This window comes from Rosa rugosa, chromosome 6 (genome assembly GCF_958449725.1).
Source record: "Rosa rugosa chromosome 6, drRosRugo1.1, whole genome shotgun sequence".
In the NCBI taxonomy this organism is placed as follows: domain Eukaryota; kingdom Viridiplantae; phylum Streptophyta; class Magnoliopsida; order Rosales; family Rosaceae; genus Rosa; species Rosa rugosa.
In genome coordinates this window covers 33104996-33116855 of record NC_084825.1, presented here as the reverse complement: position 1 = coordinate 33116855, position 11860 = coordinate 33104996, and the positions used below count along the sequence as shown (strand labels likewise).

Below are 11860 nucleotides of genomic sequence, written 5' to 3'. Positions count from 1 at the left end.
AACCAAATCTCAAATTTGTTTATTACAGCACACTCTCACCAAATTATATTGTAAGGCTCAAATGAGCATAACTCACCTCACAATTACAATTGCTGTAAAACTAAAACAAATTCTCTAACCCGCACGATCACCGTCCTGATTCTCCTGACCTGTAGGATTACCCGCTACACAATTTGAATAGTGTACCGGGATTGCAACAACACAAACCCGGTAAGCTTTTGACAGCCCGTATGAGTAAACAAGGAATTGCACGATTTTAAAGTAACAATTCAATTTCAGTATCTCTTAGCATAATAATTGAAGTGCACAACGTCACTTCAAGCATCAATCAACACACGTCTCATCATGACTACTCAAAAACAAACAACTGTTTACTCAATATATACTCACAGGCTTATGATTTATTTATATAAATCATCCCATGCAGTATATTATACTTACAGGCTTATGATTAATTATATTAATCACCCCATTCAGTATATCATACTTACAGGCTTATGATTAAATATATTAATCATCCCATACCGTATATTATACTCACATCTCAACATGACTACGCAAAAACAAACAACTGTTTACTCAATATATACTCACAGGCTTATGATTTATTTATATAAATCATCCCATGCAGTATATTATACTTACAGGCTTATGATTAATTATATTAATCACCCCATTCAGTATATCATACTTACAGGCTTATGATTAAATATATTAATCACCCCATTCAGTACGTATATCATACTTACAGGCTTATGATTAAATATATTAATCACCCCATTCAGTACGTATATCATACTTACAGGCTTATAATTAAATATATTAATCACCCCATTCAGTATGATGGCAGACAGACTAGAGCTCTAACTGAATCGTAGAGTGTCACCTTGGCCAAGGTTCACCCTTACGAAAATATTTGCCTCAAATCACTCGACTCCTCATTTAACTCATCTCAACGACTCAACTATAGCACTTTACTCAATTACTCTTTATCACACTCAACTCAACCTATAAGATAAATTATATCTTCTAGAGAGTAATGCTCGAATTGTAAATCAATCGCATCAATTCCACACTTCACCAAATACCACACATCCAATATATATTCCACGTAAATATATATATACGTAGTCACCCACACAAGAATGACCACTAATACCAACTATAGTTCACATGCATTAAAATCAGGAAATTCATTTTTATAGTTTAAATACATTTTACTTACCTATGGACCGTAGTCGATCAAGTCCATATAATTTAAAACAAATATTGATTTTCTTAAAACAGTTTCCACAAAATCACTATAGAATTCAATCACTGAATTTCGGTTCGTAAATGAACCATGTGCGATTTTACTCACCTCGATATTCCCGCTGCGTCTTCAATTCAACACAATACACACCGAAATCGCTCACCCAAGGGAGACCGTCAATCACCTAATCACACATGACCTTAACTTAGCCAATAACTCAAAAACATATTCAAACGACAATCCAACGGTCGGATCGAAATTAAATGATGATCCAACGGTCGGATCCTCACGGATCGCCCTTAGGATCACCCTCCAAAAATCATCACGAAAATCCAACGGTCGGATCTTCCTGAATCGTCCTTACTAACATCTTCACAAATTTATACGAAAATCCGACGGTCGGATTCTCACAAATCGCATTCCGAATCATCTTTTTACAAATATACGAAGATCCAACGGTCGGATCTTCGCCCATGACCACACAAAGTCACTGGGACAGTCATACGATCATCATATCAAAACTACAAATCCATCGGACGGTACGATCTCCACAGATCACAAATCGAACGATTGAAATCGATCGAAATCGTAAAATTCATAACTTAATCATACGATATCCAAAAATTGCGTATAATATATCAAAATGATCGTATTGAAATATAGAATCTGAAAATGTACAGAAACCATATTTTTGATCCCCGGAGGTGGCCGGAAAGGGCCGCCGGAGTTAGTGGCAGAGCCGCCGCCGACCACCACCAATGGTGTCGGGGCCGGGCTGCTCCTCTTCATCTTATCATGCTTAACAAAAAACTATAAAGGCTTGCTATCAGAAAACGTCAAGAAGAGGTCGAAAATTACCAAACTCAGTCACGGTGGCCGGAATTTTTCCAGAATCCGGCGTGAGCTCCGATCAGCGTGAAAACGTCCACCACTCGCTTCGATTCCTCCTGGAGACTGGTTCAGAAACTCAAGGCGAGTTCATCAAGCCAAGAATCACAAAGAAAGGTGGCCGGAAACTCAAGATATCGGCGTTGACTCAAAATCGAACTCAAATCGGACCAAGCTTGCCGCCGCCGCTACAGGCCGCGCCGTCGTGCAAGGCTTCCACAGACGTGTGCGCAAGGACCATACGAAGCCAATGGAAGAAGTTTGGTGAGGATCGGTGGCCGGAGGAGGAAGATATGGCCAAACGAAAATCGGAGGCGATTTCCGGCGGGGACGAGGGCTGCAGCAGCTTTTTTCTATTTTTGTAAATTCTGAAACTATTTTCGGAAATTTCCGAAAATGGAAGCTTTATACTAAATTGGAAACTTTTTCAAAAAATCATAACTAATTCATACGAACTCCGATTTTTGCGTTCCGCATATGCCCGCGATCGTATCGACGAGCTCTACAACTTTCATGAAGGAAGTTTTCCCAAATTTTGAACGTATAAAAAGTCAACTTTCGCGAGCCCCTAAATAACGTTCGTTTTCGAAAATTAATCGTTCGAACTAATTCCACAACTTCTCCAAGCCTCGTACTCGCTCCCACTATCGTGAAATCATTTCTAAAAATCCACGGAATTTAATTTAGATTTTTCGGGGTATTACAGATCTCATGCATTTCGTCTTTATATATTTACCAAGTAAGACCACAAAGGCAATGACTGTAATCAGCCTAAGCAAACCCAAGTGGGAAGAGCTTGAATAATGGAATGAGGATATTAGCTCTAACTGAATGCCTATAATCAGTCACTACGAGTTATATGATCAGAGCACACTTCTGTTTATTTGCCACTAGGAGAAACGATGATGCAGCAAATCACAGATCAAGTACTACTGAGGGAGAGGTTTATTTGAGCAAACAAAAGAGACAAATTGATTCTGATGAGTAATATAATAATGCCATACAAATTTATAACAATTTCAAGAAACATGCATTCAGTAAACAATAGTGGCAACTAAATATACATTTCTGTTATCATCAAAACTCAATTACAAACTTTACCATGTATAACGGAACAATATTAGAAAACAACCACTGAAGATTAGATTAGCAGACTTGTTCAACTATATATAGACTACTAGATGGTAGTAACAGTTGTGAGAATGATGACTTCGTCTAGCGATGCTATGCTTGTTCATCACAGTCCACAAGAAGAGCCATCCAGAAATCATCCAAAAAAGCAGGACACCATGCTCCAGTATCCTCTTTCATCCAGAAATCATCCAAAAAAGCAGGACACCATGCTCCAGTATCCTCTTTCATGAAATGTAGATCATCATCGCTGTTGACTAATGCTAATGCTTGATCATCACATTTTCCTTGAAGAAGAGAAGTCAATGAATAGTCCACAATAGGAAAACTCCATGTTGCAATATCATCATCATTACAGGATCCCGTGAGATTATGATTATCATCAATGTTGGCTGCTGCTATTACTTCTTGATCACAGTCCTCAAGAGGAGGAGAAGGAGAAGCCAAGTCATCTGGAGAAGGAAACTCAAGGGCTGCTAATGCTTCTTGATCGCAATCCATGACAAATTCATCCAGAGAAGGAAACTCAATGGTTGCTAATGCTTCTTGATCACATTCTGTAAGTGGAGGAGGACAAGCCATGACAAAATCATCCAGAGAAGGAAACTCCCATGTTTCAATATCAATATCCTTGAAGAACACGAAATTATCATCACCACCACTGTCAGGTTCTTGTTGTTGAATAGGCACTGTGGGACTGGTAGCAGTTTGGCTTTGCCTATCAAGTAAATCCGAGTCATGCATTACTAGTTGTCTGTAAGCTTCTTTTTTCTTTCTAGGCTTCTTCTCCTCCAATCGATCAATTTCTCTGTGTTTCCTCTTCTTTTCACTTGGAATTCCTGACGACATTGATGAAGCCGGTGCTTTGTACCGCTCGTTTTTTCGAAGAAGCAAAATTGCCCCCTCATCAACAAGGCTTGTGTACTCTTCCAAATACCACTCCCCATGATGCACAGAGCCTTGGTTAACATATCTGAGTTTCCTCTTTCTCCCAATCGGCTTTCTTTCGCCTTCATCATCATACACCAATTTGGCAGCCTCCTTTTGGTTCCATGTACCAGACCCAACTCTTCGACCAAAATTACAAACCCTCCCCTTGGAGCCCAGTGACGATGTGAAAAAGTAGAGGAGATCTGGGTGGTTTTTAACCGATGAATACCTGTCCCAAATTTCCCAAGGCTCTTCCTGTCCAAACAAATCACAATCATAAACAATAAAATCTGGGGCAATATCAAAACCAAGAAAGTACCTAATCAATTGTGAGTCCGTGGGGCGGAATAAAACCTTCATACCTAATGGTAGAGGCTGAAAGAAGTCTTCCACACAAATACCACACAGTGATTTGTATTGTCGCTCGTTTTTCCGGAGCCGGAAAATTGCACATGAATTAGCAACCTCAACACTAGTATACTCATCCAAACACCACTGCAAATGTTGATCTGACCCTTGGTTGTGATATCTAAGCTTTCTCTTCACCCCAATTGATCTGCCCTCGTCGCACACAAACTTGATTGGCTCCTTCTGAGTCCAACTACCACCGCCAATTGTTCGGCTGATCCTTGAACCACCATTAGACCGGCTCAATTTCTTCAGTGAAGGCATGAAGAAGTAGAGTTCATCTGGGTTGTATTGGTTTAGAAACCCTAGATATCTGTCCCAGATTTCCCAGGGCTCTTCCTGGCCAAATAGATCACAATCAGTAATAATAAAATTCGGGGCAGAATCGTGAAGAATAAACCTGATGAGTTGTGAATCGGTGGGGATGAATGAGATCTTCATACCTAACGGCAGCGTTAGGTATGAAGACGAGGAGGCCACCATCGACTCTGTTTTCTGGATCGCCGCCGCCATAGAATCGAAAGTAACGAACAAACGGTAACAAAGAATATTGATAACAAAGAACGAAATGTAATTGGGAAATTTTCCTAAGAGCAGAGATTGATAACAAAGAATGGAAAGTGGAGCACGAATATATACAAGGGGGATTATATAAGGATTCCGTCTATCCTTCTCTTGATTGGAATCCCGATAACGGTAATATTACTTGGGCACCGACCCATTAAAAAACACTAAAATTCAAATTTAAATTAGAACTTTTTTTTTTTTTTTTTGATCAAATATTTAAATTAGAACTTAGATATTTAATTTAAATTTGAATTTACACAATAAACTTTTTTTCTTTTTTCTTTCACAAAATACTGAATTTTTTTTTTTAATTCAAAACAAAATCCCCCCAACCCCCCCGGCGTGGTGTAGATATAGAGTATAGACTTCTTTAAACTAGGGTTAGGGTTTTTTGACTACGTAGCCTCTTTCTCACGTCAATGGCAATTGATGCAATGGCAGCCCGCTTGGCCTCCTCCCTAGCGTTGGCTGATGGCAAGAAACCGGTGGACCTGCGTCCATCCAAAGGACTGCGACAACCCGAAGCTTTCATGGTGGGAAAGCTGCTCACGGCGCGGGAATACTCTCGTCGCTCTTTCCTTGGCATGTTCCGATCTGCATGGCGAATCAATGGCAGACTGAGCGTTGAAGAAGTTGGAGAAGATGACAGGGTTCTGTTCACTTTCACAGATCCCTCTGATGTGGATAGGGTTTGGAAGGGTGGACCGTGGGGCTACAACAGGGCCCCTGTAGCACTAGCGCCGTACGACGGTATCAGTCCGGCAAGCGAGATACCACTGAAGAAATCATCCTACTGGATGACGCTGCAAGGGGTACCGCCGGCGTTCAGGTCTGAGCGTATTATGCGCCTGATCGGAAGTACGCTGGGAGAGTTCAAGGAATTTGATCGTCCGGCTTTCCGGACCCGAGTCCTGCGCATCAGGGTCGAGATCAACTATGCAAAGCCTCTCTTATTTCGTCGCCGCTTCTGGGTGGAAGATGAAGTTCAATTCATGGTGCAGTTTCGGTATGATAAGTTGTTTGGCAGATGCGGTACCTGTGGCCTAGTTACCCACGTTGGCCTTCCTTGTTCAGGGCCGGATCTGGAAGAAGATAGTGATACACCAGTTGGAGCGGTGGCACAGCCCACGGCCTTGGCAATACTACGGGGACAGGAAAACCCTAATAACAATAGGGTGGTGGTAAACAATCAAACCTTGATCTTCAAGGCTCAGATACCAACTAGCATACCGGAAGCTTTACTTCCCCAATCCGTGGTGGCCATGCGTCGTCAAAGACAGGTGCAAATTAGAGCACTGAGAGAGCCAAGACTCAATGGCGATCCAATTACAGGACAAAGGCGAAGCAGGGAAAATGATGAGGTAGTTATTTCTCCAAAAAAATTACGCTTAAGTCTTGCTATTGGGAAGAAAAATCTGGATGCAGTGACTATGGGTTTATTGGAAGGGCCTTCCAAAAACAGTGATCAACCAAAGAGAAAAAGAGGACGCCCTATTGGAAGTGTGAATAAGCTGCCTTATGGAACAGCAGGAAAAGGAAAAAAGAAAGATGGTGAACCTGACAAGACAAAGAGCAACAAGACCAACCTGATGCCGAGGTTGTTAGCTGCTGAGGAGCCTGAAACTAGTACTAGCTCTAACCCTAAGGGGAAAGAGATGGTACTTGCTTAAGGTACCAAATTTCAAGACATTCTGAACTTCAAGCCTTCTCAAGTGGGAGTGATTTCTATATATTTTCTAAGATGTTTCTAGTTGATATGTGTACCACAATTGAGTGCTGGCAGATTAGACTAGATGAATGATTTTGCCTTAGGAAGTGAGATTATTCTTACTTAGTTTGTTGGCTTGCTGTTTCAGCGAGCGACCATTTAGACTTTAATGAGTTTATGTGTGACTTAGATAGGACATCCGGTTTGTTCCGGCTCTTCTTATGTAAGTTCTGTTAGACTCTGGCCTGTTTTCATGGCTTTGATATCTAATTAAATCAAATCCTTTCAAAAAAAAAAAAAGAGTATAGACTTCTTTAATATATAGGCTTGGGGAGAGAAAAAGTTTTTCCTTTTTCTTTGCTTTTATCTTTTTAATACAGTTATTATTTTTGTTTAATAAAAGAAAAAAAGTAGCGGAGAGTAATCGTTAGACTTTTTTGGGACCGGACCAGAAAAGAAGAAAGCTTTTTGAGGGGTTTGGATTATGGGGGTTGACAAGGGATCCGGATTCTCTGCTATAATTCTAGTTGCTATGATCTGCTATAATTCGCATAAGGTGCTGCCACATCATCACAACTCAATCTAAGGGTTAAACATTAGTGTTCACATGAGTCTAGTTATGCCTCACATACACCAAATTCTATCACCTATCACCCTCCATTTTTTCTGTGCCTGAAACTGGAGAATAAAAAATTCCAGGCATCCTCATATTATCTTTACCATAACTAATTGAAACCAGAGGAGGATCGGAGGAGATGATGGAGGTGCAGAGGTGGAGGAGAGTCTTGGGAGTGTTGCTCGTAGAGCTCATGTGGGTCGGAGAAGAACGAAACGACGAGGCAGAGCGTCGTTAGTAATTGATTTTGAGGGAACAACGGTGAATTAGGGTTGGGGAAAGGTGGGGCTTTGGGTGTAAAGGTTGAGGCTTTGGGGGTTGAAGAAGAGAGAGCGAGTCTACAACGAGTAAGAATGAGTTTTGGAGGGAATGGGTGGAGAGGTGGAAGAGATAGCATTTTGGAGAAGAAGATTATGAAGAAAGAGAGGCCTGATCGATCAACTTTCTTTATGGGTTTCAAATCCATAACTGAGACTTCTTCAATCTGGGAATTTTGTGCAGTGAGGAAAAGATAGGATCTTCAGTATTGTTCTACTCCTTTTGTGGAGTTTTGGATTTGATCTCTCTCTCTCTCTCTCTCTCTCTCTCTCTCTCTCTCTCCCTCCCTCTCTCTGACCTGATCCACTGTCTCTCTCTCTCATCTGATTGGGATTTTCCATTTCTATTTGGAAGATCGGAAAAGAAAATGCAAAATCAAAAACGAAATCAATATATAAACTACAAATTTGTTTGTTTTCATTCTTTTGTTTTCTGGGTTTTGTTCCAACCTATTTCGTTGTCATTTCATAAGCTACCAACTTTCACAAAGCAATGGCAGATCCATCTCTCTCTGTCTCTAGTTACAGAGAAGGGGAGAGGGAAGGGAAGAAGGAGAAGAGGACACGATATGGTGCTTCAAGTCCACCAATGTGATTTTGTTAACTCTTTATTATTAGCCATTGGATTGGCTGATGCTGATGTGGCAGCCTAATAGCAAATTATAGCAGATCATAGCAAAAGGCAATTATAGTAGAGAAGCCGAATCCGTTGACAAGTGGGGATATATCTCTACGTGGGAAACCCACCAGAATAAGAAGAACTTGGACGCGTATATATAGGCTCGCGAAAGACAAACTAACTGTTCACACCTGTTCATTGAGTGTCGAAATGACGTTTTTGCCCTTGCTTTTCACCCACAATCTCAGGCTGCCATTGCTTTGTACACGTATTAACATCATCTTGCTCAGTCTGTCCAAGGTTCCACGTATAGTGATCAATTACCAAACACCTATATCGGGTTGTACAGTTTTGAATATGAAAATGTAGACGGATTGGTAGTGCTTTGTAAACTCAACAATTTTATAGGCAGGAGTAATCAACAAAAAACAAAATGCCAATATCACTGCATTATATATGACTGATCTTCTTTGCTTTGTAAACTCAAAACAATTTTATAGGCAGGAAACTCTTATTTTATCACAATCAAGCCCTTTTAATTCATATCAGTCATTATTGTAAACTGTCCTGCAACAAAGAGGGGGTACCATTGCTATTCAGTTCTGTGCTGCTTGGTTTACATAAATGTTCTGCTATGTAATATTATAAAATCAGCAATAATATTGTCTACACAAGCAATTACTTTCTTCAACAATCTGCTAAATCCCGCAGCAAAGCGCGGGTATGCTCTCTCGTAATACCTAGAGGAATTAGGATTAGGTTTGCTCTCTTTCCTAGTTGGGATTGGTTTGGGGCTTTTTTTTTTTTTTTCCTTCTTTTTTTTTTCAATTACAAAAGATTTTTTTATCTTTAAAAAAAAAGTACAAAAGATCGTTGAACCTATGCGGTCATTTTCAATTTACACCTAACTATTAAGTTTTGTCGTTTCGATACCCCAAGTTTGCTACGTACCGTTAACAATTAATTTGTATCTCGCAGTTAAAAAATTTCATTAACTGTTGACATGGACGTATAGCAGTAGAGGTTGCACGATAGAATGAAAAATTCATCATTTTTGTATGTAATATTGTCCAATTTAATTTTGTACCATGTAAAGGAGAAGCCGTAATTAATTTTAGATTATTGGACAATATGTATGCAATATAGTGCAATCCACCAAATACTATTACTCTAGCCAAATGCCTCTAGTAAATACTTATACAACCTATAAATTTTACGTGTACACCGCACACCATTTAAAGTGTACAGGTGATTAAGATTCAATAAGGCTTTTTACCTACACGATGGAGCTCGAAGAGTTGTTGTATCTTAAGAGAAGTTCATCATTCAACCCCGTGCAGTAGGAGATGATTTCTCAAAACAGTGCATTTGCACGCCTCGACTGAATAAGTTTCTCCCATATAAAAATCTACATATTAATTACTTTTCTTTTATTTCTTATCTCTATTATATTATTGTTATTTTCTACAATATTACGATATTATTTTGTGTTCTAATTTTACAGCAATTCCAACAATTATTTAAAAAATAACATGTATAACAAACCAAGATCAGAAAACAACAACACAAAGCAGACTATGGCCGCAAGATCTCTCCATCATTGGCAGCCTTTTGGAAGCGTCGTGCTTTTTTTTTTTTTTACACCTTTTCCGCCTTTAGATATCGGACACCGGAGCTCTCAAACCTCTTCTATTTTGCAGCATACTTGCAGAAACTCTCCTCTACAACGCCAGTTCTGTGACAGCGGGGACCCGCGAAACGCACTAAGATCTTTAAGTGACAAAATATTGTTGTATGTACATTGCAATAACTATTTTTAAAGATCTTATACGTTCCAATATTATACAGTATACACAAAATTTATGTGTCCATTCGAAACAAAAATGAAAACATCTCTTGGTCTAAGCGTCGTGCATTGGAATTGATGAACCTCTGATTCCCTCCATGAGTAAGGGGTGGCCAAATAATGTTTGCTATTCTATAGCAAGCAACATTTTGGATACTTTTGCTATCAATGGACAAGTTGTACAAGTCACTTATGATTCCAGTGGTATTAAGGTAGTTCTTCAACACGTTTTCAAACAGATTGAGGATGTTGGGAAACAGCATCATGGAGCAGTTCTCCAACGTACTGATGTTGAACATTGTTATTCGTTGCTCTCCAAGTTGACAGGAAGCAACACCAGTATGGAGAATTTGGCAAGTGACTTTATTGTTGAGAAGGGTATGGATAAGCTAATCAAACTATGGGATGAATTTTCTGATAACTCTTCAGTGCCACTTTGCAATAACTATTTTTAAATATCATATATGTTCCAATATTATACAATATACACAAAATTTACGTGTCCATTTGGAACAAAAATGAAAGTACCTCATGGTCTAAACGGGTAAGATTTTGTAGAAGAAATATTTACCGTGACAAAATATTGTAGTATTATATTGCAATAACAATTTTCAAAGATTTAATGTATTTCAATATGTGCAAAGTATTAACAAAGTTTATAATATGTTCATCCGGACCCAAAAAAAAAAACATCTCCTGGTCTGAATGGGCAATATAACTAATGCGTTAAAAAGATTACTTATCCATCTAAATAGGCAGCTGTTATCACTTGTTCATAATCGGTTCTTGCAAATCTAAGGTGAACACGCATCACTCTACCTTTACAGTGTATCTCATTCTTCAATTCCACAATCTCAGCCAAAACTAAATCACTCTTAAACTATGCGGCAGTAACATCGAACTTCTGAATTGCAACTCCGAAATTTTATTCAATTTTCATAAAACTCCGATAGAGCTTGGAGTATGTATGTTCTAAATGGCCTTTACCTGCCAACAAGTATATGATCCTCAGAGAAAGACTAGCCCCCGGTACAATCATTGGCAGTATGGAGCCTTTGGATGCAAAGAAAATGAAATTCAACCGATAGTTGAAAAATTATTGAAGAATGAAGTTGTTATCAAAATTAATACCCACTGAGGGAGCTTTGATGACACTGATTGGGCAATACATACCTTGAATAAAAGGAAGATAGATTCAGTGAAGCAACATGAGAGTGGTGTGAAGCTCTGTTTTGTGATTGAGTATTTGAAAAGACTAACCAGTGATAATTCCACCAAGGATCATATTTATTGGGCTTTGAAAACTTTGACTCCATATTAGAGGTGGCAAACGGGCCGCTAAGCACTAGCACGGCACGAGCCCGGCACGTTTAAAAGCTGCCCAGCACGGCCCAAGCCCGTTAGTGACCCGGCACGACCCGAGATTGAGGGCTTTTTTAGAAGAACTAAGGACCTTTCAAAAAAAAAAGAACTGAGGAAGAGAGTAGTGGAACGCGTCTTTAAATAGGCTCGCTTATAATACCTAGAGGAATTAGGAGACCATTGATATTAATAGCAGACCATTGATGCTAAAATTTA

The 11860-nt window shown here is 39.4% G+C and overlaps 2 protein-coding genes and 1 long non-coding RNA gene across 5 annotated transcripts; all 3 read right to left on the bottom strand.

Annotated features, from left to right (window-relative positions):
• Positions 1-2291, bottom strand: LOC133713810 (uncharacterized). Its single transcript, XR_009848254.1, has 3 exons — positions 2111-2291; positions 1361-1436; positions 1-164 (listed from the first exon to the last, which is right to left on the bottom strand). It is a non-coding gene; the product is annotated as an uncharacterized LOC133713810 (long non-coding RNA).
• An 830-nt stretch (positions 2292-3121) lies between these two features.
• LOC133718489 (uncharacterized) lies at positions 3122-5295 on the bottom strand. Of its 3 annotated transcripts, none has more exons than XM_062145337.1 (3): positions 5010-5295; positions 4564-4948; positions 3122-4456 (listed from the first exon to the last, which is right to left on the bottom strand). In XM_062145337.1, the coding sequence occupies exon 3, from the start codon at positions 4118-4120 to the stop codon at positions 3365-3367; it is 756 nt and encodes a 251-aa protein (XP_062001321.1). In that variant the 5' UTR covers positions 4121-4456; positions 4564-4948; positions 5010-5295; the 3' UTR covers positions 3122-3364. The 3 variants fall into 3 exon arrangements, with proteins under 3 accessions (XP_062001321.1, XP_062001323.1, XP_062001320.1); XM_062145339.1 differs by having other exon boundaries at positions 5053-5295; XM_062145336.1 differs by having other exon boundaries at positions 4564-5295.
• LOC133716608 (uncharacterized) lies at positions 4416-5122 on the bottom strand. Its single transcript, XM_062143294.1, has 2 exons — positions 4564-5122; positions 4416-4456 (listed from the first exon to the last, which is right to left on the bottom strand). The coding sequence occupies exons 1-2, from the start codon at positions 5120-5122 to the stop codon at positions 4416-4418; spliced, it is 600 nt and encodes a 199-aa protein (XP_061999278.1).
• Positions 5296-11860: the final 6565 nt, after the last annotated feature.

What these genes read in the sequence shown, in the direction of transcription:
- LOC133718489 (XM_062145336.1), bottom strand. Translation starts at nt 4,120, where the DNA reads ATGTCGTCAGGAATTCCAAGTGAAAAGAAGAGGAAACACAGAGAAATT.
- LOC133716608 (XM_062143294.1), bottom strand. Translation starts at nt 5,122, where the DNA reads ATGGCGGCGGCGATCCAGAAAACAGAGTCGATGGTGGCCTCCTCGTCT. An exon ending in CTTTCAGCCTCTACCATTAG is followed by an intron (nt 4,457 to 4,563) that starts GTATGAAGGTTT and finishes TTGTTTGGACAG; the next exon opens with GAAGAGCCTTGGGAAATTTG.